General features: G+C 46.2%; 5 protein-coding genes and 1 non-coding gene across 7 annotated transcripts; 3 read left to right on the top strand and 3 right to left on the bottom strand.

The window, feature by feature from the left end:
- CG42699 (uncharacterized protein) lies at positions 1-25,024 on the top strand. The gene is made up of 7 exons (NM_132035.3): positions 1-1,043; positions 19,888-20,548; positions 20,615-20,828; positions 20,905-21,569; positions 23,087-23,280; positions 23,343-23,495; positions 23,659-25,024. The coding sequence occupies exons 1-7, from the start codon at positions 363-365 to the stop codon at positions 23,782-23,784; spliced, it is 2,694 nt and encodes an 897-aa protein (NP_572263.2). The 5' UTR covers positions 1-362; the 3' UTR covers positions 23,785-25,024.
- On the bottom strand, positions 1,303-6,228 carry CG3097 (uncharacterized protein). Its single transcript, NM_132031.3, has 4 exons — positions 5,849-6,228; positions 2,737-3,171; positions 2,522-2,675; positions 1,303-2,316 (listed from the first exon to the last, which is right to left on the bottom strand). Exons 2-4 carry the CDS (start codon positions 3,140-3,142, stop codon positions 1,539-1,541), a joined length of 1,338 nt encoding a protein of 445 aa, NP_572259.1. The 5' UTR covers positions 3,143-3,171; positions 5,849-6,228; the 3' UTR covers positions 1,303-1,538.
- CG42264 (uncharacterized protein) lies at positions 8,471-12,095 on the bottom strand. Of its 2 annotated transcripts, NM_132032.3 has the most exons (4): positions 11,631-12,095; positions 10,006-10,344; positions 9,454-9,817; positions 8,471-9,389 (listed from the first exon to the last, which is right to left on the bottom strand). In NM_132032.3, exons 1-4 carry the CDS (start codon positions 12,025-12,027, stop codon positions 8,585-8,587), a joined length of 1,905 nt encoding a protein of 634 aa, NP_572260.2. In that variant the 5' UTR covers positions 12,028-12,095; the 3' UTR covers positions 8,471-8,584. The 2 variants fall into 2 exon arrangements, with proteins under 2 accessions (NP_572260.2, NP_001245537.1); NM_001258608.1 differs by lacking the exon at positions 10,006-10,344.
- CG3108 (uncharacterized protein) lies at positions 12,643-17,068 on the bottom strand. Its single transcript, NM_132034.2, has 5 exons — positions 14,783-17,068; positions 14,520-14,708; positions 13,739-13,880; positions 13,149-13,674; positions 12,643-13,077 (listed from the first exon to the last, which is right to left on the bottom strand). Exons 1-5 carry the CDS (start codon positions 17,028-17,030, stop codon positions 12,784-12,786), a joined length of 3,399 nt encoding a protein of 1,132 aa, NP_572262.1. The 5' UTR covers positions 17,031-17,068; the 3' UTR covers positions 12,643-12,783.
- On the top strand, positions 24,935-26,367 carry CG15767 (uncharacterized protein). The gene has a single exon (NM_132036.2). The coding sequence runs from the start codon at positions 25,094-25,096 to the stop codon at positions 26,204-26,206; it is 1,113 nt and encodes a 370-aa protein (NP_572264.1). The 5' UTR covers positions 24,935-25,093; the 3' UTR covers positions 26,207-26,367.
- Positions 26,201-26,309, top strand: mir-4963 (mir-4963 stem loop). Its single transcript, NR_047768.1, has one exon. It is a non-coding gene; the product is annotated as a mir-4963 precursor RNA (primary transcript).

Below are 26,367 nucleotides of genomic sequence, written 5' to 3' on the forward strand. Positions count from 1 at the left end.
CCATCACTACTACCGACTGTCTACAAAGTGGAGTGGGGTGTGGGTACTGCAAAAAGTGGTTAAAATGTTGTTGCCACGGCCAAACTGACGATGCGCCGCGTCCGCTGAGCCTCGTGTCCGCATCCGTGAGATCCGTGATCCCCAGGTCCGAGCTCTGGGCACCCGGAAATTCCCCAACGAGCACATAGTCCGGCTGTTTTCTGTTCGTTTTCAATTGGTTTGCATTGATAGACCAGGCAAACCAAACAAACAAACAAACACACTGAAGCATCGGGATTCTATATATATAAATAGAATAGAAACAGAAAAGTAGATAGACATCCTCACTGGCCCCATTTGATTGCGGATCACATCAGCGCGCCATGTCGCAGGTGCTTAGCCCCCACAAACAGGGCGTGTCGGAGGCGGATGCGTTGGACTACACGAACAGCAGCTCGATCATCGAGTTCCTGGCCAAAGAGCAGGACTGCGGCGGAATACTGAACGATCCGGACCCGGAGTCCATATTCCAGGAGGTGAGTCGCCTGTCCGACAGCACAGATATGCGATCCGTGGATGAATTGCTGCAGGAAGCGGAGCGCCTGATCCAACAGCAGTTGCGTCTCGGCGGTATTGTTCCAAAACTGGACGCTTCCGGGCCCCCTGCTCCGACCAAAACCCTCGGAGAAGAAGCTGCCACCGGTGGTGATGGCTCTTCCTCATCCCCGCAGTCCTCGCCGCATAGCAGCATACGGCTGAATACACGCTATACCCATCGCATCGAGCATTCGCCTGCTCCCTTGGCGCCAAAAACCGTCGCAGTCAATGGCAGAGTCCGGCCCAGATCCGGTTCCAAATCGTCGGCCTCGCCAACATCGGTGCAGACGCCGCTAGAAAGCAGCAATGGATGCGGCTTTGCCGCCTTCGTGGATAACCTGCCATCGGCGTCGGTCATTTCCGAGGAGTCCACGCCCAAGGACATGGACATGGAGAACCATACGGCGGCCATGGCAAAGCTGCAACTCCAGCAGCTTCAGGATAATACCGATGACGACGAGGATACGGTGAGTTTCAAAATTCGCCTTGCAGGTTTATATTCCACTTATTCTTATTGGCTTGTATTTGGTCATGTTCTTCTGACTGCTAGAATGAATTTCGAGTTGGTTTTCCATCAAATATATACTTTTTTTTTCGAAATATTTCCCCAATTTATGGTTAAACCACGGTGTGTTTTGTTAATTGCTGGGACATTCTCAGGGAATTGCTGTGCTATTAGTCAGCTATAAGCTGATATTCCGATCAAATAAATTCTCCAATCGACGTGTAGTAATAAATAGCGAGGATTCATTTATTGCCCGCCGTACAGGATTCAAAGGATACAGCAGCCCACCCAAAACACACACTCACTCTCAGTCACCAAATCAGACATCCAAACCAACATAAATAATCCTTCATGCACACACAGAGTTTTCACATTATACAAGGTGGAGGGGGGGTGTAAAAAAAGCGACAGAGTTTACAAATTACACCGAGACTCGGCGGCGAAGATGGGGCGGCATTCAACCGGACGAGCTGGGGCCAATAGCCTGCGCCACCGTCTCGACCACTGTCCAGCCCTCGAGAGCTGTGTCCTTGATGAAACGCGGCGGCAGGACAAATCCGTAGGCTCCACGATCCCTCAGCTCGATGGTGTACACATATTTGACACCAAGCGCGGCGCGGCTCCAGTCATCGGAGCCACCGCCTGCGATTCCCAAAACTTCATGGGTGACCGCTGCCCTGTACGAAGTGCCCGTCTTCTGGAGGATTCGCTCCGCGGCCAAACTGCTCACTCGCTGCAGGACACTGGCATCCTTGACCTTGACGGCCTTGTAGGCCCACGGATAAACAATCATCTGTCCGTAGCTGTGGAAGGTCAAATACGATTCCAGATTGTACTTCCGCTTGGCCAAAAACTCGGCCACCGCTCGCGTTTCCCGCTCCGAAGCTGGCGCGGATCCGCGGTACGTATCACTGCACGGATTCGTCGACGAGCCATAGCCATTCCAGCCGATGTCGAAGTTACGGTTGAGATCCACACCGCTGCACTGGGCGCGACGCGATGGCGAGCGATTCTTGCGCCACAGGCGATTCGTTGTTCGACTGTACTCGTAGCCATCGGGATTCATCACTGGCATTATGTACCAGGTGAGGCCGCGAATGTGCGCCGGCTGGTTCTCCCAGTCGGACATCAGCTGGTACAGGATGAAGGTCACCGTCGCGGGGCTGATCCATTCGCGGGCGTGGATGCCGCCGTCGATCCACACCTTCTTGTTCTCGCGGGGATTCTCCGAGATTCTATGGCGATATATTAAGATTTGCGTTAGATTAGAAATAGGATAATGCCTAAAACTAGGCCACACATATTTGTGTAACCAGCATGAAGTATATGAAATGATAGCATACTTCTGGGCAGATTGTGGCAGTGGGCAATTGTTATGAAGCAATTATCTTTTTTTGAGGAATCTAGCCCTAATATATGACTAGATTATCTAGCACCCACCTAAGCACTTTCAGATCGCGTCCCTCGGCCGTTTGGCCAATGGTGTATAGTCGCACGATGTTGGGGAATTTGGTGCGGATCTCCCGCATAAAGCTATAGATGGTCTCCAGATCGTGATAGTCCTTCCAGTGCATGCTGCTCCTGGCGGCCTTTTCTGTGGATTAAAGATTCCATTGAGATTCCATTCGATATGGTGTATGTAGCAATCCACTTACTCGTTCTCCTTCCGTGACCAAACGAACTGGACTGAATGCCTTCGAGAAGCTCCTCGTCGATCATGGATTGAATGTTGTGGGAGAGAATCTGGGGATCCAGACGATGGGCGGATAGAAAGCTGCGGGCGGCCTTCAGTTGATCCCTGGCAATGGAGATGTCCAGAAACTTGGAGTTCTCCTTCCAGATATTGCCACCGAACTTCTGCTCCAGCATTTGGCCCACGGGCACACGCTTTTGCATCGCCTCCGAGATGTTGTAGATCCTCCAGAGCTGCGCCTCATCGTACCGTTGCGGTATCTCGTTGGCATCCAGCAGTGTGAGATTGGAGGGCAACTCGTTGGCCAAGCTGGCTGCTACGGCTGCCACAAGGAGCAGCAACTGCAGCAACATAGTTTTTTGCGTCATTGTCGCGTTGTTGCTATCAGCAGATTGACCTGGAAAAGTGATTCGGTAATCAGTAAACAGCGAAAAGCCATCAGCACGATGTTATCAACCGAAAACAGCTTCATTAATTAACTTGCGATCAGTAGTGCTAAAGGAAAAACTGGCCTTGGAAAACCCCAGTTACTGGCCAAATATTAGATAGCTTCTAACGTGTCTCAATACGAAAACAATGAGTGTCACGATTTTCATTTTGTTATTTATGGCGTCTATTAAGCCGCTAGTTGCTACCAACAAATGGTAATGTCCATTGCCAGTTGATTGCTAAACTCTAAAGGTTAAAATAGTACACGCTTGTTTGGTTTGCAATAAAATCACGCTATTTATGACCAAAGTGCTATAGTCGGGGAATAAACAAACTGTGTGCTAACTTAGTTTCAGCTTCAGCTATTCCAAACTTTTTCGTCGTATTATCAATAGAATTTCAATTCAACCTTCGCAATGGTTAACATAAAATGAAACCAATCGTACAACCAAATCGTTCAGGTAGCCAGAACTAAATGAAAAACGAAACTGTGTGCAAACTCCAGCTGGTATCGGTGAAAATAATTGTTACAGCAAAAGTTCCTCTAATTACCGGCACAAAAAAAAAACAAAAAAAATAATACAAAAATGTTTCCGTTTCATTGTTAGTGGTTAGGGTTATCTAGATGTGTGAATAACTCGTAACCCTGTTTTTTGTTTGTTTTTTTTTCGTCTGTGCTTGTCATTGCCAATAAGTAATTAAAAATAGTAGACAACGTTAATAGGTTTGCAATCTTTTACAAGGGAAACACACGTGTGTTTCAGGATCTTTTGTATCTGAGTAAAATTAAAAGTAATTTCAGCGAGATATACTTATCAAATATTTATCAATACTTATATTGTGATATTATTTGTATGTGTGAGATTTTAAGTATACAACTCAATCACTCAACCAATTTGCATTGTTTTACGGATTCTGATGGCATCGATCGATCGAACGATCGATTGATCGTTTGGGTCGTTCGATCCGTGAATTTCCAGACTTCTCAAAGTTCCGGGGCGTGTTTCGGGGTTTATAGTCATGTTGACTCAATCCGAGTTTCGTGTTTATGTACGTTCCCTCTGTTTTGTATGCACAATGATAGATGAGATGGGATATGACAACTGCGTCTTAGTTGCTTAGTTGTTTAGTTGCTGGACCCTAAGAACTAGATTATGGGCCTAGAAACTTTTCCTGGTCGTCTTACGGATTTCGAAACTCCATGTTTAACGCTTCTGTGCTAATTTCCCTGGCCCGTTTCGTTTCGTTTTTTTTCTTGTAGTTTTTGTTTTCATTTCGGTTTTTTTTATGGATGCGTATTTGTATTTTCGTGTTTATTTTCTTTTTATTGCCAGGCAGAAAGTGGCACTTGCACGTTGGAAGGGGTCTGAGTCTCTTGGTCTCCGAACCCCGAGAACTGGTTCTCGGATCTCAGATCTCCGATCTCGGGAGTCGAATGTGGAGTACGAACACAGTTTCGGATTGGGTTTCGCTTTGTTTCGGTTTCATTTCGTTGCTGTTCACCTCGACCTTCGTGCCCCCCCACGTTCTCCTTTCATTAAGTAGTGCGTTTATGCATTTCATTCCGAAAAGTAAACAGTTTAAGATTCAGAACTCAGTTTCTGAGTCCTGCCAGTTAAAGTTCATATTCAATTTTAACCGACAAATCGTATGTAAAGCCCCAAAAACTTCCTAAAATCGTATCTCTGTTAATATAAACTTCGTTAAGTCTGAACTTTAAGATACAACTTCCCTTACTACATTCAAACATTAAGAAATATCCTCTTCCGATCGAAAATTCTGAACTATAAAAAATGAATTAGATTCTCACTAATTGCCTCTTAATTCGTTAACAAAGGGGCGTATAAAAAAGAATATTTCGCGTGAAATTCTCAGATTTTAAGACTTTCGACGAATGCGAAATACGTCAAAATTTCAACTTGTTCCGCTAAGTGGCCAAATAATTAAAAATCAAAACCAGTTTTAAAATGAAGCGGGTGCATTTTGCACTTCCTCGTTCGTTACAACAACTTTTTTGTTTTTTTTTTTTTACATAATCTGGCTTTTCATTTGTAAATTAAGCCTTTCTTTAGTAATTGCTGAAGTCTTCAAAATACTTGCAATGCTAATTTCCCTTTAATATGGCATATATTCACTGAAAACACCAAAACTCTTTGCAAAGGAATTTATTTTGCTGGATTCTTCTGAAATCTTGCCAGTTTTCCCCTCTTACAACCCAACTATCATTTACCGGGTATTTCTCGTTATGCAGTCTTTTAGTAAAATCTCGCCTGGCATTCTTCAACAATCTTCACCCTCATTCATTTACAATTCTCCCTTAATTTTACACAGTCATTCCTTTTCTTGGCTGCTGTCTTTTTACGTGTCTTTTTTACAATCTTCATCCCCGATGTTTTGCAATTCTTTTTTGTGTTTGTAAGCTCTACCCCTTTTCTTCGGCAGTCCTCCCTCTTTCACATCAACCCCCAGTTCGTCTGAAGCTTTTGCACTTCACTTTCTTTTGAATTCTTCTCCCCTTTCTTCACTCAGTTTCTTCTGCGTTCTTGCCTTAATTTTTTCACTTTTGACAAATTAGTTTAGTTTATAGTATGTTTGCTGCATTCTTTTACTTTTTTTTTTAGTTTGTTGTTGCCTATTCTACTTACTGTTTTTTGTTGATTGCGAGGCTGCGCCTGTTCTTCTTCTTCTTCCTGTTGCCGGCTCTTCGGAAGAGAGTGCACTTTGCAAATATATATATGTGTGTGTGTGTTTTTTTTGTGTGCGTGTGTGGGAGAGTGTGTCGCTGGGCAAGCTGCAAACTTCGACTAAATGCTGATTGTATGTGCTTCAATTTTATATTGCCGCTCTGTCGGCGCAAGGGATCCGTTATTCAAAAAAAAAATTATTTAAAATTAAAAAAAAATAAAAAAAAACACAACAAACGAAACCGAGAATTACAAAACAACAACAAAAACAAAGCCCAGAGTGTTGTAAATGTTTGCGCTGACCGACGACCGATCTTTTAAGCGATCGTCGCGTAAATGGAAATTGGAAATGGAAACGACAGCGACGCCGGCAGCAAGGCGGCTGCGCAGCGGCAGAGGCGGCGGCAGAGAGAGCAGAGGAAGAGTGCGAGAGGGAGAGGAAGAGGGAGAGGGAGAGGAGCTCCCCAATGCACCACGCACTCGCACTATCTCTCTCTTGGGCATCTGCATCCCACGAAAATGAGGGAGGGGAGGGGGCGCGAGAGGCAGAGAGAATGCATGGCCCACGCCCACGCCAGCAGCTGTCTCCCTTCCACCCGCGACGACATTGACACTTTGACTCAGTCACACACATTGAGTTGCACTCGAATGCATTTAACGGATTCGCACCGGGGACTGTCCACTTGCTAATACACCAATGTATGTCAACTGAAACATTCAAAGGGACCATAATTCATACATTAGTCACGGGCTTAGTTTGGAATCAGGAATTTCCTAGAAAATAATGGTCAATGGTTGCAATTATCTGGAAAATCCTGCGATAACACTTCCGGTGTTTAAGAATATTCTCTTTTGAGTCACCGGCGAACACAGGTGCACAAGTTCTTTTTTGCCGTTACCAGGGATTTCCAAAGATGATAAATATCCCACTTCCTACTGCTGAGTTCTTTTTAGTCGGATTTAATGCTTACACCATCCGGTATTGAGGTTTAGAAAAATGTTTATTCAAAAGTGCCCAGTTTTAGTACAATATTTATTGACTTGATCACACTTATCGAGGCATTAATTTTTACAAGTGTCTTAAATGTTTTGATTGATTGCAAATGGCTTTCAGTGGAAATACCCCGATCATAAAAAGGTAGCGAAGGTGCAAAGTTGTCAATACCGACATTTCAGGCAATCTCATCTTCAATCATTATCATAACCAATAATGATGATTGCTCATTATGAAACATCGATCGCATGCAACGGAAATGACAATATAATATTAAATTCACATCAAACTGGCAAGTTCAAGATATACTCACATACATATATACATATATTGTATATATTTCCATCTCTTTCGACCGCAGCTGATTTTTGTAAATTGCATTTTCAATTGTATCACTAACTGAAAATCACAGCGTGTGTGTGTGTGTTTGTTTAATGGATTGTGTGACGGCGCGATTTTGACCCACTTGGCGAGTTTTACTTTCTTTTGCCTTTGATCACCTGCCCCGCCCCTCGCCGCCCACAATTGATTTTTTTTCGCCGCCAGGCATTATTTATTTTTGATTTGTTTCTGGCTTTTTTCCGGTGTTTCGTTTTTTTTTTTTATTTCACCTTTTTGTGGTGCCCAGATTTTCACTTTTAACCCTTTTTTCGAGAGTGCGACCACAATGGTTTGTTTTTTTTTTCAGGGCACCTTTCTTGTTTGCTGTCGGTTGATTGTACAGTAAATGCTGGATACACGAAAAGAAATTTGTATATTCTCAAGATAAGATACAATCTAATATCCTATTCTTTATGTGTGGAAACCGCCGATTTCCGTTTTCTAGTGGCAGTCTTTTGTTTATCTTTCCATACATACATATCGAGTTAATAATAATAATAATTTTTGGTTTATTTTCCTTATCGCTGAAATCACTTTCTTCGGCAGCTGGAAGCTTTGACTTTGACTTTGGCGTCGGGCGGCGATGGCCACGGGCCTTTCGCTTAATTTCTATATGCATGCGCAATATAAATCCAATCAAATATGCAACAACAAGAAGCGGCGAGCAGCAAAAAAAAAAAAATAATAATAATAAATAAATAAGGCGGCCAGAGCTGAAAAACAAAACGTCGTAAGCGTTGTGGTTCGAGCTTACTGGTTTTTGAAACGCGATTGAAAGTGAAAGTTGGCGCCTCGCTCTTGCGCTCTCTTTCGCTCTCTATTGCCGCCCCTCTCGCTCTCAGCTTTCTTTTCTTTTCTTCACTTCATTCTTGTTAGCCAAATTCGCCGCTTGTCTTTTGCCAACTTTACATAAGATCGTTAATGGATAATGGTGTTTACGATAAGCGCGATTGCGAAATCTATAATCGAAATTGGCAGCGAATCGAAAACGTGGCCCAAAAGTTTACTGCTCTCTCTTTGTCTACCATCTATCCCACAATCCCCAAACTCAAAGAGACTCCAAAAAGAAAGGTCCACTCTCTCCGGAGAATTTGATTATTAGACCGCTTTCAAAACTGTTCTACGCGCGAGCTTTTCCCCGAAAATTTCAGCCTGAAAGTATGCAGCTTACTTTAGCCACATTCAAATTTGTATAGAAAAACATCGCACAGAGTTAACTATTTATATTAAATAGTTTTTCAAATACATATGTATGAAATATTTCAAGAGTTTCCTACCAACTTGTAGATTATATTAGATAGTTGAGTGGAGAATGTTTTAGTTTACTGCAATTGCTGGGCAATGATGCGCAGGAACTCGAAGACCTCCTCGCCGGACTCCACGATATAGTGCGGCGGCAGCAGGTAGCCATAGCGTCCCTGATCCTTGAGGAACATATTGAACACCAGCTGCGGTCCAATGCGATCCTGCACCCAATCGGCCGAGTTGCCCGGTCGCGCCAACTTTTGGCGATAACTGGTGCCCGACGAATACTCCGCCTGATTGAGTCGCCTCAGTGCGAGAACTGCCCTTCTAGCTGTCTGCTTGAGATTCCTTTGATTCTCCGTCACGTAGTCCGCATCGCCCCAGGGATACGTGATGGCCTGTCCATAGCCGCCCAGGGAGACATAGGCACCCAGATACTCGCGCATTCCGGAGAGGAAGCTGCACACGGCTCGGCTCTCTGGCTCGGAGAAGCTATGGGCTCCGCGATAGAGATTCTTGCAGGGATTGCTCGTCGATCCGGTGCCGTCCCAGCCGTAGTCGAAGTTTCGATCCAAATTTACACCATAACAACCACTGACACTGTCGTAGCCACGGTTTTTGGTCCACAGGCGATCCGTCTGGCGGGAGTACTGGTAGCCATCTGGATTTGCCAATGGCAGGAAGTACCAATCGATGCGGCGCATCGCCTTCTCCGCTCTGCTCTGCCTCTGACCTTCACCCTTGTCCTTGCCCTTTGGCCTGCCCCAGAGATGGGTTAGCTTGGATATGGCGTAAGTGAGGGCGGCAGGACTTAACCAATCCCTGGCCTGCAGTCCAGCATCCACGAACACCGCCCAATTGTCCGGATTCCCATTGGAGACCCTGAGAAAGTTATACTCGTTATACTCGTCTACACTTTTTTAAAGCGTTCTGATCTTGAATTCACCTGATGACCTCCAGCGGTCGCTTGTTGCGCGTGACCCCTATCTGGATTAGTTCCACATTTTCCGAGTAGGTTTCGAGCAGCGTCTGCAGGAACTGCTTAATGTCCGCCTGATCGTGGTAACGCCGCCAGTTCATCGTTGAACCCGGCACTTCCATCCATGGCAGCGAATTGTTGCGCACGGAATCCAATGGATGTTCCACGGCCGGAACTTCCACGTAGCTCTCATCGATCGCCGACTCGATGTCATCGATCATTATGTTGTAGCTGTAGCCCACCTTGTCCATGAACTTTCGTGCATCGGCTACATTGCGTTGCTCGATGAGGATGTCGATGCCATCCTGGTTGATATTCCACACCTCGCTGCCTGAAAGAAGTCGAAAAACATTAGGAAAGGTCGAAATTCCATTTGAAAGCGATTGAAAACTGAAATTGGGTTAATTGAATATTCACATTAGTTAGTAGCTAAGATATTTTTACATATTAAAGACTGGTATGTTATGAGAATATATTTATATTTATATTTGAGGACCAATGTTATTGATATGTTTATACCAAAGTGCCGCCAGAAGGCTCTGAGTTCTGGCTGCTCCAGACGCGTTTCGTGGACTTTCCACAGCTGGAAACCGTAGTAACGCTGCACTTGGCTGCCATTCCGGTAGCGCCTGTTTATCTGGTACGATGAGCCCGGCGAAATGAAGTCGAAACGTCGCAGATCCATCGGTGATAGCCACTGCAAGCCCTCCAGCGTGGACTCGTACAGTTCGCTGCTATTGAGGGTAAGCAGGGCGAGCGGCAGACCGGAGATTCCGGAGATTTCCGGCACGGAGACGCTGCGCCAGAGCAGCAGCTTCTGGCCAAAAACCGATCCGATCAGGGCCACAAACGTGAGCGCTTCCAGTGGCGGCATCTTCGAACTGAATACCTATTTGGGTTCTCGACTTTGGGTTCTGGGCTAGCGGTTCTCTGAATTATGCCAAAATCACAAATTTATGCGTGCGAATGCGTGCTCAGGTGGCCGAGTTGACCTGACCTGCCCTGACCCCTCCCTAAACACGCCTCTCTTCGCCACAGACGCGGTCAAGATATTAGCATTGCAGATTGAACTACAACCGACCATCATCAAATTGTGCTAAATATTTCTATTAAGTATATTTTTGGGTCAATATTTGTAAAGTTTTGGTCCAAGATCTTCGCTTGTAAAAGTCAATATTTGCTAAGTGCTCCGATGAGCATTTTCATCATAACTTGACTAAAAATGATCATAAAACCAAAAAAAATAACTGTTTTGAGCAGCTAATAACAAGGACTAACCATCTGTATCACTTTTTGACCGACTTAGGAAAATTAATTTTTGGGCCAATTTTCGCATTTTCGGTAAGGGGTAACATCATCAAAATTTGCACAAAATGGCTAAAAAATAGAATTCCATTTTTTGAACACAGTTCGATTGGAAATTTTAATACAAACTCAACGTGATATGACATTCCATATTCAGACAACTATTTTTAAAGTTGTGGCCAAAAAACTGCCTATTTTATGACAAAAATTAACAAAAACATATTTTGGGAAAAATTAAAAAATTTTAGATGACTGTTTTTATCATATCTTGACTAAAAGTGATCACAAAGATGAAAGAATAACTGTTTTGAGCAGCTAATTACACCGGCTAACCATCCCTATCACTTTTTGACCGATTTAGGAAAATTAATTTTTGGACCAATATTCGCATTTTCGGTAAGGGGTAACATCATCAAAATTTGCAAAAAATGGCTAAAAAATAGAATTCCCATTTTTGGACACAGTTCGATTGAGAATTTGAATACGAATTCATCAAGGTATGGCATTCCGTATTCAGACAATTATTTTTAAAGTTGTGGCCAAAAAACTGATAATTTAATGTCGAAAATTCGGAGAAATATGCAAAAGAAAAATGCAAAAAATTAAATTTTCTCAATTTGAATCCCAGCCGATTGGAGCTTCAATTACGAATCCAGAGAGGTGTGCAAATTAATTTTCCGACCATTTTATCCCATTGCTATGGCCAAAAACACTGCATACGAAAGTGTAAGTGCTAGTTTCTTAGCCGCGAGTGTGCGACTAGGCTTGACAGTTTCTCTTCTTTTGTGTGGAACGGCAGACTTCTTGATATACCCTCCGGGGTATGTGTTTTGACTCACCGAATAATGCGACCACCTCATTGAATTGGGCATCCGGTGAAGCCAGCACCTGTCGCTTCTCAGCCGCCTCATCGTCCTCCTCCCGCTCCGCCATGGACGAGCCCCGGGTGGCATTGAAGTTCAGCTTCCAGAGCTGCGCACCACGGTAGCTCACATAGTTGGCATCCAATTCGCTGCGTAGCTCCGAGATTTTGCCGCGTTCGGATGGGGGACTCATCGACAATGGGTGCAGATATCGCAGCAGGTGACCCACACCGCCGCCAAAGAATGGTAGTCTCGTTAGCTGACTATCGGTGCGCGCCCAATCCAGATATGTTTTGCCGCCCACCTGCTCCAATTTCGCAGTAATTAGTAGCAGCAGTGGCAGCCACGCCCACTTCCAGGGTAGGCGGTGCATATTATTGGTATCTTTTGGTATAGTATCGTTCGGTTTCTGGATCTTGCCAATATTGCGGTGCGATCGATTGGGCAGTTGGTGCGAATTTAATGCGTTCACAAGTCGAACGGTGAGCCGCAGCCTCCGGTTAACGGCTTTTCGCGTTCTCAATTCTTCATTCTCCTCGTTCTCCATTCTCCGAGCCGCGTTCTTCTCGTCTTCCGCCGACCCGTCATATTTCCCTATTACTCGAACGATTCCCCAATTAAGGCCAACGCATTTGCATATTGACGAAATGCCGCTGATTCTGATGCTTTTCATTTCGGACTTTTACTTTGGTTGAGGTGTGGGAATTGTTATACTGTCATACTGTTATACTGGCTAGTATAAGGCAGCTACCGATTCTTCATAGACAAATAGTCTTATTAACATAATTTTAGCTGTGTGTGTTTTGTGTGTTTAAGCATATAACGTTTTAGGTTTTGTTTATTAACTATTAATCAAAATATTAACATTTTATTGCTCCCAGTCAAAACAAATTTACGTTTTTCTCAATTCATTTTAATTTTAATTTTTTTTAATTTTCAATAAACATTTTTCAGTCTATTTAGATGAGCTTTTTTTGTTTTTGTTTTTCTTGTGTGTTCTTTTTTGTGTGTTCAATTTGTCTAGTTACAAGTAGAATAAATAAATAAATAAATAGTATTCATATAAGTAGTAAAAAAAAAAAATCATTAGGCTGATTTACAAAAAATCGCATTGAGCTAAGTGTCAGGACTAGTGGCCACGCCTCCGGCTGCCACTGCTGTTCCTGGCCACCGATTTTCCGCGTCCCTGGGCAATGGCCCTGGCCACGGTATCGGCGAATGTCACACCATCCTTGCCGTTGTACTGGATGAATCGGGCGGGCAGGACGAAGCCATACCGTCCGGTGTCGCCCATTTCAATGGTGTAGGCATACTTGATGCCCGCAATGCCCTTGGCCCAATCATCGGAGCCACCGGCGGCGGGATACAAAGTTGTGGCGGAGGATCCCACCGTATACTTCACGCCCGTCGACTTGGTGATGCTCTGGAAGAGCAAGAACACAACATGTATTATTAGGTGGTTATTGAGAAACATTCGGATTAGGGTAAACTCACCGTTCCGGCCTGTCGTGCCACACGATCGAGATCGGCACGGTCCTGGGTTAGCTGGTAGTCGTAGCCCCAAGGATACAGAATGTACTGGCCATAGCTGTGGAACGAGAGGTACGCCTGGAAGGTCTCGCGCGGAAAGCCGCTGATGAACTTGGAGATGTAGAAGGTCTCCGGCTCGGAGAAGGCCTTGCTGCCGCGATATGTCTGCGAGCAGGGACTGGCCGAGGTGCCCTTGCCGCCCCACTTATAGCCAAAGTTACGGTTCAGATCCACACCGGGGCACTGGCGACCATGGGCACGCATATTCTTGCGCCAGAGTCGATCGGTTGTGTGAGAATACTCATAGCCATCGGGATTGGCCACCGGATGGATGTACCAGTTGATGCTGCGCATGTGCTCGGGCAGATCCTCCCAACCCTCGACCAGCTGGTTGGCAATGTAGGTGACCGTGGCCGGACTGATCCATTCGCGTGCGTGCATGCCACCATCGATCCAGATGCCAGGATTACGGGCATTGCCATTGGAAATTCTGAGAAAAAAACATACGAGTATATAACATTGCGCTGCATTAGATGTTCTTTGGCAACACTCACTTGAGAATCTTAAGTGGTCGCTTCTCCACCGAGTAGCCAATGATCTCAGTGGAGCAAATATCCGGATAGGTTTTAGCCATATAGTCAATGAAGCCGTGAATGTCCTCCAGACGATGGTAGGCCTGCCAGGTGAGGCGATGTCCTGCGGGCAACATAAAATGCAAAGCAGATAAGTATGATGTATTAACCCCTTTGGTTCATTCAACTTGCTGTCAATTCAAAGCAACAAAAGGGAACTTGGCACTCTGACCCTCAACTTGAACCCAGAACCCTCGGCCCTGAACCCTCGAAGGAGACATCCTTGTCTTGGCGTCGTCTGGCGTTCCCCGTTTCGCTGGCTATCGATTAAACAACAGCGTCTTGCAAGAACCTGGCCCTTTTCTCCGGGTGCGTTTTCCCCCCCCCTCAAAGTTCACTGATCGGAGTTGGGGCAGCGTGGCACGTGGCACGTTCCTATGGCAAAGCCACTTTGCGATTGATGACTTTTCACACGCCCCTCGCCGAGTGCATTAAATGCTCGTTTGCGGCAACACCTCGCTTTGGAAAAAAAGGGGTGGCACCAGCCTGTCAATCAAAAACTCATACTCCACACACAAAAAAAAAATAATAATAATAAAAAGGAAATATCCTTTGGCTCCACGAAAAGCGGGTGTGTGAATCAAGGCGTATTCTTCTTGACAACAATTTAGAATTTTGTGGGCTTAGGTAACACAAATTGCTTCTTAACTTCATTCTGCACGTATTTTAAATTCACTATTTGTTTGCTTTTAAATTTACTTACCCTTGCGGTTCTGCAGCTCGGCAATCTTCTCCGCTGGCGGATTCTCCTTTTCAATGACACGCTGCAAATTGTCGATCAGAACGATCCGGGAAAGATTAGCGGCGCGAATGTGACGTTCGGCGGCGGCCAAAACTTGTGGCTTCAGCAGATAGTCCACCTCCTGCTTGACCTCTTTCCACAGTTGGCCATCTAAAAAAAAATATGGCAAATATAAGATTAGATAAGCTATTAAATGGTACTAGAGCATCAGATGGGAAACACACCATATTTGGACTGCAGTTCGTCGGCCATTCGCTTATCCTTGTCGGTCTGGACCACGATGCGCCACACTTGGGCGCCATCATAGCGGCGCAGATGAGCATTGAATGGTGACTCCTCCTCCGTCTTGGGCAGATCCGTTTCCGATGGCTGCTGCTGCATGAACGAGGCGTTGACATAGTTTAGCACACTATCCTGGACCTGAAGCGGTTGCGATGGCACCTGGGGTTGGGGCATCACCATGGGAATGATGGTGGTCAGCAGGGACGATTCCAGGGGCTTGGTTTCCTTCTCCGGCTGCTGGGCTTCCTTCTCTACTTGGGGTTCGGCTTGGGTGGAGTCGGATTGAATTTCATCTTGGACTTTAGATGGGATTTCAGCAGGAACTTCTGCTGGGGTTTCAGCTGGGGTTTCCGCTGGAGCTTCAGCTACAACTTGAGCTGGAACATCAGCAGGGATTTCAGCATGGGTTTCAGCAGGAGTTTCAGCAGGGATCTCAGCAGGGATTTCAGCAGGGATCTCGGCAGGAACTTCGGCAGCGATCTCAGCAGGACTCTCGGCAGGGATTTCAGCAGGAACTTCTGCAGGGATCTCAGCAGGAATTTCGGCAGGAACCTCAGCAGGGATCTCGACAGGAATATCAGCAGGAGTTTCCTCTGGTTTCACTTCGGTGACAGCTGGTTGAGTCTCAGCATAATTCTGGTCATCCTCCTCTGGCTTGGCATCTTCCTGTTGCTTGATTTCCTCCTCGGGCTTAGATTCTTCAACTGGCTTAGACTCCTCCTCCACTTGGACTTCCTCCTCAGGCTTGCCTTCCTCTGGAATTTTAGCTGGAGCAATCTCCGCTTCAGTGTGTTGCTCTGGGGCAATCTCGACTGGCTCTTCATTTGAAGGCTGGGCACTATCCTGCTCGGTTTCATCGGCCAAGGTTATCTGCTCGGGTTCCTTTTCCTTTTCCTGCTCAATTTCGGGAACTGCCTGCTCTTCTATGGCTTCTGTGACAGGGGACTGCTGATCTTCGCTTTCCAGCTCCGTTTCCTGCTTATCACTGGCTTCTGCCAATTCTTCGGGCACCAGGTTGTCCATGGCGGCAGTTAGACCATCTTCAATGCCCTCGACCAGGGTTTCCATCAGCGATGCCTCCGTGGTGTCCACCTCGTTATCACTGATTTTCTCAGCCTCAACTTCGGGTTCCCTTTCTGGCTGGGACTCTGCTTCTGGCTGGGATTCAGCCTCTGGTAGGGATTCCACTTCAGGCTGGGCTTCCACTTCTGCCTGTGTTTCTGGTTCTGAATGAGATTCAGCCTCAGGCTGGGATTCCACTTCTGACTGAGGTTCCACTTCAGGTTGGGCTTCTACTTCTGGCTGGGATTCCACTTCAGGCTGGGACTCAACTTCTGGTTGTGGCTCCACTTCTAGTTGGGGCTCCGCTTCTGGCTGAGCTTCCGCTTCTGGCTGAGCTTCCACTTCTGGCTGAGCTTCAATCTCTGGCTTCGTTTCCGCCTGTTCACCATCAGATTCTGATTGATATTCCCCTGGTTGCACCTGTTCCGGCTGAATTTCCGATTCCTCGGGCACTTGATCATCCATGGCCGCTTCGGATTCCTTTTCCAATTCCTCTACGGCACTCTCGGTGGCAGCAGGAGATTCCTCATCCTCTGGCAATTCGTCGTTTAATGGAACTGGTGCCGCTTCGGTGGCCAAGTCCACCGTCTGCTCCAACTGTGCCTCCTGGCTAGCTGGTTTCATCAGCACCACATGTTCCTCGATAGACTCGGGCTGCTGCTGATCGTTCTCCGTGTCGTGCTCCGTTTCTGGCTGAGATTCGGCTACCGTAATGTCGCTGGGCAGTTCTACGAGTTGCATAGCCGGGCTGGAATCACTCTCCAGCATCAGCATGTCGGAGGAGGATGAGCCGGAGGGGTCCGATTCGGGATCGGCCTCGATGGAGTTGCGATTGACATGCTCGGTGTCTTCCAGTTGACTGGCCACCGTATCGGGCACCAGCATATACATGTCCGATGAGTCGGCGGATGGTATGGAGGTGAGCTTCATATTGTCGACAAGAACATCCTGCTGTTGTTGCTGCTGTTGATCTGCTGGCAGCTCGTTCCTCTCGAGAGCCAGGCGATCCAGCGACATGGACGCCACCTGGTTTAAACCAAGGACTAGGAGCAGAGAGCCGATGGTGACTATTCTTTTGGGGGAAATCCCCTCGTTGGCAGCGCTGCCACGCGATCTCGCGTTGTACATCTTAGCGGGATCTGACTGTGAACCGTAATGAGACATGTCCCATTGGTGGAGTGGTGCTTTTATACCAACGCTGGGAAAGTATTGCCATTTCATTTTCGATATTTCTCTCCACGCTGCCGCCACCGCAGCCGGCGTCGCTCTGCCGCGCTGCCGGCGTCGCTGCCCGCTTACACTGGCCATCAAAGAGTGGAACTTGTTATGTATGTTAATGTCTTCCAAGTGCCCGTAGCTCGTGGCTCTCTTCCTTGTGAGAGGCCGCGGCGAGGCCCACGATCTCTTATGTTAATCCCCACCAGCAAGTGTCATCGGCATAACCATATCTCCCGCCCAGCATTTCTATCATCTTCGAATGCTCCGACTACGATCCCACATTTCCATACCGACAACTCGACCGCTCTCGCTTTCTTTCGGGATCGGAGCATAGCTAGAAATTAATAATCGAAATATATGCACTGCTATAACAGATCAAATGGCACGATATGCCCCCAACATTTCTTGAGAAACTAACAAAAAGCGGTTAGGATCAATAAGCTTATCACAATTTCTGTGCTTAGTACTCCTAAATATGCCCATTTAAACATATACATATAATGAGAGAAGTTATAATGAGAAGAATAAAGTGAAAATAAGTCAAATAAAAAAAAACATGCTCCACATTTGCGCTGTGCAATTATGTACGGTTCAGTTTCCGATGCCATAAATAACATTTTCCCCCAATTAAATATTAAATGTAGCTCGCCGTAAGTGCCATCAACTGTCACAATTATCGAGTGATCGACTTTCTATATGCGCAGCAAATCATTCTCGAGCTCCATTTCCATACCGATCTCGATCTGAATCGCTGAATCAGCGGGAGCCCCAATTGATAATCGATGTCAATTGGCAATGGTGTGTTAATTGCAATGCGTATTGTCATTGAAATCGGCGTTCGGGCGGGCTATATATATATATATATATATATAAATAAAAACATATTCATTGATTGAGTGCAGCAGGACGCACCCGGGATTTCTCGGATTTGGCACACGAAATCACACGCTGATCACATCATTTATTTTTCGTGTTGTGCTGGCGCGCTTTAAAAGTTTAAAAGTTTCCAATTTGCTCATTGACATGATTTCTGAATAAGTTGCTTTTGTGGCTTTTATTTGCACTCGAATATTATATATTTGTATTGGTATTACCCACGCTCTGCTCTCTAATCAACCGCACCTCGTTGGCGGGCAAACAATTGCCGGTTCGGTTTGGTTCCATTGCTGTTTCTATCGCTCCTTTCACTTTATAAGTGAAGTTTATCAAATGACAATTGAGGAAGAGCGAGAGTTCAAGTAATTGCAATCGCAATCGCAATCGCAATAGCCATTGCCTGGGTCAAGTAGTGAAATTGTCCTAATAGACCGACATACGTACTTATAGTTTCTTGATCAATCGACCGATTGACAAGTGCCGCCACTCGATTTACTTTGCCATTTGGCACCCGACTGATAATGAATCTAATGGATGCGCTAATGTTTTGGCGTGAATTTCACGAAATATTGTTAATTGGCAATTTGGATAACACCCCTATATATGTAATAAATCCTATTAAAATTAATACGAATTTAGTTAGGTTTTCATCTGTGGCTTAATTGTTAAATAAACCATCGATCTCTTAACGAAGTAGAACCAATTTAAATCAAATACCCCACCAAATCGGTTTACCACATTTCAAGCTGATTTCCAAGTGGAAAGTGGCAGCTCCATAAAATTCACAAAAGTATGAATGAAGTGAATGGTGCAAACGAGTTGGAGGTGTACGATGCTTTCCAGGTAGATTCTACTACTCGTACCAACCTGGCGGAGTCGATGAAAGCGAGAGTGGGCAGCGAATGTCAGTCAATCGCTGGCGGCAAAATGCCGAAAAAGGCCACTTCAAAACCAATGCACACACACACACACACACACACACACAGACATGCCGACGAGCACAGTGGGACAATGGGCGATGGTGGGCGGAGTGGGAGGTTCGGTGCCACGAACTTTCTTTCTTCATCGATATTTCGCTGCTTTTTGTCGAGTGCATTGTTGTTTTTGTTGTTGTTGTTGTGGTTGCCGCTGCTGGTGCTGCTGCACGCCCACATCATCCCAATTATCTCCTTACGCTTACGGGCACCCATAAGACCCATGGTGCCACTTGACAGTCGATAGCGTTTGACGAGGGTTGCTGCCGCGCACAGTGGGCCAAAACTCATACCCATAGCAAGTTCGTTGCCTAAGTCTTTCGTTTTTGCAACTCCATTTAAGTTTGCAGTCATGAAATACAACTGAAATATAATTTAATTACATATATTTTGCTCAAGAATGGTAATACTTAGATTGCAAATTTGAAATCGCCTCTGTCCGAAATTGAGCTTTTGGATCCACTGTCCACTTGGACATAAAGTTGTCATTGTGTTGTGTATTTCTACACTTCCACTGGCCTGCTCTGCTCGCCATCTCCCCAGAGGATGGATGATGGAGGCACCGAAAGAAACCGCCCAGCGACGACAAGTATTAAGTATTATTGTTATTCTCGCAACGCGCACCTTCACGGCTCGTTTTGTGGCCCATAACCGTTAAGCTGCCACACCCCAGGAGCACCTCCCCTGCACTTTCACATGTCCCCGTGGCCCCGACTCATCGAACCTCTTCATCTTTCACGTAAATGAGATGTAAAGGTGTGAGTCTTAAAATTTGCGAGGAAAAACTAAGACTTTTAAAATGGTTTTCTAAATAATAGTTAAGTGGAGCATGAGTAAACTGCAGAAAATGTGGAGGAAATATTTTCTACTTTCCCCAGTATTTATGTTCTACATTTCTGTTTACATATTATTTGCAGATGGAGGAGATCACCGAGGCGGAGGTGGACGCCCCCATATTTTCGCGAGCTGAGGACACTGGCAAAGAGGTCAGGAGTCCGCCTGAAAGGCAGTTTAAGAGTCAAGGGCGTTCATACATCCAGCCCAGTCAGCCGATTCGACCGATGGCCAGCTACAGCGAGAAGGCGGTGGGCAGCTCACCCAAGCGCATGGTCAGCACCTTGACCTCACCCATCGAGCAGATCGCCAGTAGTGTTTCGCGGGAGCATGCGCTTAAGCTGGAGATCGAGCAACTGCAGGAGCGACTCAAGGACACCGAGGAGCGTCTGGCCTCCGTTCGCCTTCAGAGCGACTCGCTGTCGCAGACGCAACGTGCGCTGCGGGAGCACAACAGCCGGCTGCAGGAGGAGTCCGAGATGCTAAAGCTGGACGTGCAGCATCTCAATGAGTGCGCCAATGTCTTGAGGTCGGAACTGCAGGCGGCTCGCAGGGATCGTGGCGAGGCGCTCCAGATGCAGCGCTCCCTGCGAGATGAACTCGAGGAGGCGAACCAGGAGCGGCGGCGAACTGGTGAGGGTAAAGAGAAGGACAGCCGCGTCATCCAGGATCTGCAACGCCAGTGCCGCGAGATGGAGCGCATACTGATGCGCAAGCATCCGGACTCCGTGTCCGCTCTGATAGGTGCGCTTAGACTAAACCTAACTGAAGTTAGGTTTTAAACTTTTTCTTATTCTATTCCTCCTCTAGTGGCGTCCAAGAGTTCGGGCATGTGTCCGCTTAACGACCAGGAGAACGTGAATAGTCGCAAACTGCTGGAGCAGCGCATCGCCCAGCTCGAATCGGATGCCAAGGAGCAGGATCGCAAGGCGCAACAGATTCTGGCCAATGTCCAGGCGCGCTTCAATTCGGTGCAGGCCAAATATGAGACTCACATCGCGGACCTGGAGACGCAGGTTTTAAGGTGGGTTCTAGATAAGAAGTTGCTCGAAAGAACATTGAATAATCATGTTTTTTGTTTTTTTTTTATATATGTACAGCCTTCAGGAGATAAACACAAAACTAAACGAGCAGATAGAATCACAGGTGCGCACCCTAGATCGGTATATGCAAAAGAGGGCGGATAGATACTACAACAATTGCACCCAAACTGAGCCATTAGAAGAGGATGATGTATCAGTCGGCGGTGGAGTAAACCACGGACGAGCTACCCCGGTTAGCTCGAACACAATGGGCACCCAAACCCAGGCGGCGAATGGAACGCGGGATCATAGTACCAATACCATTGGCTGCCCCTCGCCGGCACTTGTGTGCCAGCAGCAGCATCTCCACCAAGCGCATGGCCACCTCCATCCACATGCCCCGTCCGCAAGCAGCAGCACCAGCAGCACCGCCAATTCCACGCCGAACACGTCGCGTCCGAACTCGAAACAAAGTGGCGGTCAAAGGCGTTCGCCACTGGTCACCGCGGGCCCCTCAAAGCTGCCCATCTCGCAGTCGGACTCAACGCTCTCACTGCTCAGCCATGGCGGCGGAGGATCCAAGGAGGAGGCACAGTTGCTCAGCTCCGTGAGGAGTATGCGCGTGGATCTGGCCATTAAAAACAAGGCAATGCAGCGTTTAACACGGGAGTTGGATGAATGCAAAAAGACCATACGGAAGCTGCAGCGGGACAAGGAGGGTAGTGGCTCCGGCAGCCAAACAGGTAAGCATCGCATCGCATCGCATCGCTTCGATTCCCTCCAAACTCGAAGTTCACATCCCCATCCCCCATTCGAATTCAAAATCAAATCGAAAAACCCATCCCATAGCCCCTCTCTAATTTCGGTTGTGCTTGTGTCACTCGGTCGCCGATGGATGGCTGGTAATTTATGGACTTTCTCTGCCCGGTCAGCACGTACACTTGGTAGTTCCCCTCCCCCCTCTGCCCCTCTGCCCGCTGCCTAGTGCCCACTCCTCCCAGACCCCGCTACCCCGGAACGTCCGCAAGCTGGGAACCCCTCTCCGCCATTCCGCTTCTAGAGACGGCAAATAAATTGCTGGAATAAATCATTGTACGGCTGTCGACGCTGTCGGCCTTTTGACCACTTTTTGCACTCGTTTCAAACGGCAATTGCAGCGCAACTAAGCGGCTAAGCGTCCATCGGCCAATGGCCAAGACAAACACGTTTCAGCCAGGCCAAGACGCCTTAACCCTCTGATCATCGTGGGTTAAATGGAGGCTCTCGAAGAAGAGCTCTGTAAATTATTTGTGTGCTAGTATTGAAAATTATTTATTATAATTTCATCTGAAACAATCGTTTCGTTAAAACTATATTTGAAATATTCGTTTGCTTTGTAATATTATATACGAAATATTAGTTGCTTTGTTTAACAAAAAGTGCTGTGCTAGGGTTAAAACAAACAGCTAAAACGAAACTGAAGCCACAGAGTCGAAGTTGGAGACACCGACCGTCCGAGAGATACATGTGGAAACACGGAGTGGAGGGCGGAGTGGGAGACCCCATCTCGGGCACTTGGTTATGTCACCTGTGCGGCCTGACGCTTGTTTATTTACCTTTGGTCGATTCGGATTTAAATTTCTTGTTGCTATTGCTATTGCTATTGCTGTTGCTATTGCGGTGTGGCTGCGCCATCGAAAAAGAAAATTCGAAAGCGAAAGTCAAAGTCAAAGACGCGGGTTTGTTTTGGCGGCGGGTCGGTGGACGCTGCTGGGGATCGACTTGGATTGGATCAGGTCTTCTCTGCGGCCCCATCTCCTCTTTCTTTCACCCCGCTCCCGTCGCCGGCGAAATGGTCGTTTTATAATGCCATGACTTGTTAGCCGCCTCTGTCGTTGGCCAAAAGCTAAGCGTGGTTTTTATTACTTATTTTTCTGCGTTTGTTTGTACTTATTTTTGTGCGTTTTTTTTTGTAGCTAATTAATGAGCCGTCGTTCCGTCAAATTTGTTTTGTTAATAATTGTAAATGCCAAAAGCGGACGACGGTAACCGTATAAATAGCATCATCAGCGAGTGTTTTAATTTCGTACGCGCGTGTAAAAAATGTAAATCGCTCTTCATAACTGTCGGATTATGCAATACGCTTTTTTATGAACAATTTGTATAAAAATTTGTCCACACGAAGCTCAATGAACCCCGCCGTTTCAGTAGCTTACATAATTGGATTATGCGTTATATTAGATTTATTATATTTGCCATATTGTCCATCTGACATTCCCAGGCAGCAAACTGGATCTAAGGTCCCAGGCTAGCGGCGGAGCCATGCAGCAGAGGCGCTCCAGTGGCTATGATCACCATCACCACAGTGATCACATTCCGGCGGCCACCGAAAGTCAGGCTCTGAAGGAGGCCCAAAACAAGTACCGTCTGCTGGAGGCCGACTATAAAACTCTTCATGACAAGCGGCTGCAGGATGTAAGTGATCACACCACACTTGACTACTACTCACTTGTTAAACACTTAATTCTGGCATTCAGCTGAAGACCCTGCAGAGTGCCCACGAAAGGGAACTGGCCTCCTGCAACGAGACCGTGCGTATACTGCAGCAGCGCCTCAACGAGCGGGAGGAGGCACTGACCACCCAGAAGCGGCGCAAGGTGCCCGTGGATTACTATGCCCTGAAAGCCAAGGTACAGAAGCCCTAGCATTAAACTTTCTGAAACAATCAAGATCTATTGCAACTTCAAGAATAAAGAGAACAAGTCATATGGAGGTTTGATTGTTCAATGTGAAATAAACAGTTACATACAGTGGCTTCGTCACTAATTTCTTGGACTTAAATACTATTTCAAGGTATCGCTTTTGGAAAGGAGGCACTCGGAGCGGGAGGAGAGACTTCATATGCTGGTGGAGGCACTCAGCAAGGGACGGCTCAACGGTGCTCTCGAGGATCTGATGCAGGAGAACAACAACAAGTAGAGGAGTTCAAAGCGTTTAGGATATTACTTAAGTCACATTGCCACGTTCAATGCCAGCCAATTCGATTAGAGTCCGTCTAAGCAGAAAAACATCCAATGATTAAAACAATTTTAGCCAGAACAAAAAGCAGGGGTTGGTAGCAAAGGGTCCGAGCACTTGCTGCCAGGTTGGATAGCGTCTCCGAAAGATCAAACTCTAACTGACGCACCTGCGATTTTCTCAAACCAAATTCAAATGTGTTCAAAATGGAAACAATAAGTATATCGACAAGTGATCAGATAGCCAACCATTTATTTATAGGCTTAAGATCTTTCTCAAAAATAGAGCAGCTATTCAATCTGGCGGCCAAGGTCAATCGGAATCCATTTCATGGCCCTTTGCTCACCAAGGATATTTAATGAAACAGAACTAGTTTAAAGTTATTGTAGTTCTTAGAGCAGAATGTATTTTAAATATCAATGTTTCGATGTAGAAATTGAATGGTTTAAATCACGTTCACACAACTTAGAAAGAGATAGCGATGGCGGTGTGAAAGAGAGCGAGATAGTTGGAAGCTTCATGGAAATGAAAGAGAGGTAGTTTTTGGAAATGAAAGTTGTACTAGAAATAAGTATTTTATGTATATAGAATATCGAAGTACAGAAATTCGAAGCGATCTCAACTTGAATATTATATATTTGATTTAGATAAAAAGGTGCTGTACGGGCACAATTAATTTTACCAACCTAGCAGTCGATTTTTTTTTTACCTAACCCAATTATTGTGCGTTTATGATAGAGAACTTTGAAAAAGTTAAAAACAAACTAAGAACCAGGGACCGTAAATAAGGTTAATTTACACCCCTCTCCCCCTATCCTAAACTTCTGAAATAGGCAGATATATAAGACTACAATATGCTACCTTGTCGACCACCTATACAGAAAGTATAAATGTATTTCAAATCTTGATGACATACCGAAATTAAGAATGAACGAAATTCTATAGACATCTCAAAGAGTAGACGGTATTTCCTCGTAAATTCTATTCTATAAGCAATGCAAAGTTCATCCAGTATTTATTATATATAACTTTTGTTAAAATTGACATTATTTTTGGATACTTAATGATTACCGAGTGAATTTTCAAAATACTACGGTCCCTGTAAAAAGGAATAAAATGGAATAATATAGATCTCCCATAAGTAAAAACTCAAGCAGGCGGACAATTAAGACAAAAACCAAATAAAAATTCCCAGTATTCCAATTCACAACACTTATGATATTTATAGCCAAAAAAGTAAACTTCTTGGCCTTATTGATATTTGTTGAATATGTTTGACCGGGGTCTGTTTCCCACCGGTGGTTCAGCCGCTTCCAGAGTATCCACTTTCACAGAGCGCCACCACCGACGAGTACAACTGAGTCGCAACAAGTTGTACCTACAGCGCCTCAGTCGAGCCACCAGTTTGGTGCACAAGCGACCGCCTCTGATGAACGTCAAGACACAGTCCGGATTCGATGTTCTGCACGAGGATGCTCGCATCTTTCTGGAGCGGACCAACGCGAATGTGCGCCTGCTACTTAATCTGTCGAAGATAAAGCGAACCAAAGGCACCATTGACTTTGTGGAGGGTCCACCTCTAATCCCCCAATCGGCACTTCCACAAATGCTGCAAAGGCTTGACCGTGTTCAGCGTCATAACCTTTGGCTGGGTCTTCGCCTGATGAGGATCCATGAGCGGAAGCGTGAAGGCGACCAGCGGAAACGTGAAGGCGACCAGCAGAAGCGGATCAGTGAGCAGTCGCAATCGAGTAACTTAAGGTGTCCCAGTACGATAACCAATCGGTCTACTCTGGGTGAGAATGAGGTGTTTAACAAGTACATTGGCTGGGATCTGGACATGCCCGATGAATACTTCGAACTGATGCGACTGCTCCGTCCCAGGATTGTTCTGCACTTTGGCCTGATGGACGGCAGGCCGTTGGGCCAAGTGGTTGTGCAGCTATATACTGAGGCTGCGCCGCTGGTGGTGCTGCAGTTCGTCCGCACTTGCCTGGGTCAGAGGTCGCATGAGTTCGCCGTACGCCGAATCTTTCCACGTCTGTGGGTGGAGGGCTATCTCCTCAGCAGCTGCAAAAACAGCCTAGGCGAAGCATCCTCTTTAAGCTATCGTGATCCCATGGAGTTCGATACGAGAGTGGTGAGTCACGCCCGCTACGCGTTCGTCTTGTCCTGCGCCAAGGAGTACTGTGTCCACGGATTTCCCGGCGGAGCCATTAACTTTAGCATCAGTTTCAAGCCTCTGCCGGTGGCCAGGGGTCAGCGCGTGGGCTTTGGTCGGGTGATACGCGGCGACAAGGTCATCGAGGCCATGGAAGCTCATGGGACCAAAAATGGGAAAATCAGCCGGCCACTGCTCATCACCCACTGCGAATTGCTGTAGGAAATTTTTTGGGGTACTTCTGGTTTCATAACGCAGAGAATCATCAGCGTGAAGGAATGATTCTCTGCGGGCTGGAACCAGAAGTCCTGCAAATGTTCTTTTACGGATTTTAACCAGGGCGCATAATAAAATACGTAATAAATATTTCCTTGTAACTTTTT

Source organism: Drosophila melanogaster, chromosome X, assembly GCF_000001215.4.
Source record: "Drosophila melanogaster chromosome X".
NCBI classification, from domain to species: Eukaryota; Metazoa; Arthropoda; class Insecta; order Diptera; family Drosophilidae; genus Drosophila; species Drosophila melanogaster.

Excerpts from the sequence above, each read along its gene's own strand:
- CG42699 (NM_132035.3), top strand. The coding sequence starts at position 363 with ATGTCGCAGGTGCTTAGCCCCCACAAACAGGGCGTGTCGGAGGCGGAT. Across the intron at positions 21,570-23,086 it reads TGGCTCCGGCAGCCAAACAG|GCAGCAAACTGGATCTAAGG; the intron begins GTAAGCATCGCA and ends TGACATTCCCAG. Across the intron at positions 23,496-23,658 it reads ACTATGCCCTGAAAGCCAAG|GTATCGCTTTTGGAAAGGAG; the intron begins GTACAGAAGCCC and ends TACTATTTCAAG.
- CG3097 (NM_132031.3), bottom strand. The coding sequence starts at position 3,142 with ATGACGCAAAAAACTATGTTGCTGCAGTTGCTGCTCCTTGTGGCAGCC. Across the intron at positions 2,676-2,736 it reads TGGTCACGGAAGGAGAACGA|AAAAGGCCGCCAGGAGCAGC; the intron begins GTAAGTGGATTG and ends TTTAATCCACAG. Across the intron at positions 2,317-2,521 it reads CGCGATCTGAAAGTGCTTAG|AATCTCGGAGAATCCCCGCG; the intron begins GTGGGTGCTAGA and ends ATATCGCCATAG.
- CG42264 (NM_132032.3), bottom strand. The coding sequence starts at position 12,027 with ATGCACCGCCTACCCTGGAAGTGGGCGTGGCTGCCACTGCTGCTACTA. Across the intron at positions 10,345-11,630 it reads TGAGGTGGTCGCATTATTCG|CGCTCACGTTTGTGGCCCTG; the intron begins GTGAGTCAAAAC and ends CGCCACTGGAAG. Across the intron at positions 9,390-9,453 it reads CGACCGCTGGAGGTCATCAG|GGTCTCCAATGGGAATCCGG; the intron begins GTGAATTCAAGA and ends TAACTTTCTCAG.
- CG3108 (NM_132034.2), bottom strand. The coding sequence starts at position 17,030 with ATGTACAACGCGAGATCGCGTGGCAGCGCTGCCAACGAGGGGATTTCC. Across the intron at positions 14,709-14,782 it reads CGAACTGCAGTCCAAATATG|ATGGCCAACTGTGGAAAGAG; the intron begins GTGTGTTTCCCA and ends ATTTTTTTTTAG. Across the intron at positions 13,078-13,148 it reads TGGCACGACAGGCCGGAACG|AGCATCACCAAGTCGACGGG; the intron begins GTGAGTTTACCC and ends TTGCTCTTCCAG.
- CG15767 (NM_132036.2), top strand. The coding sequence starts at position 25,094 with ATGTTTGACCGGGGTCTGTTTCCCACCGGTGGTTCAGCCGCTTCCAGA.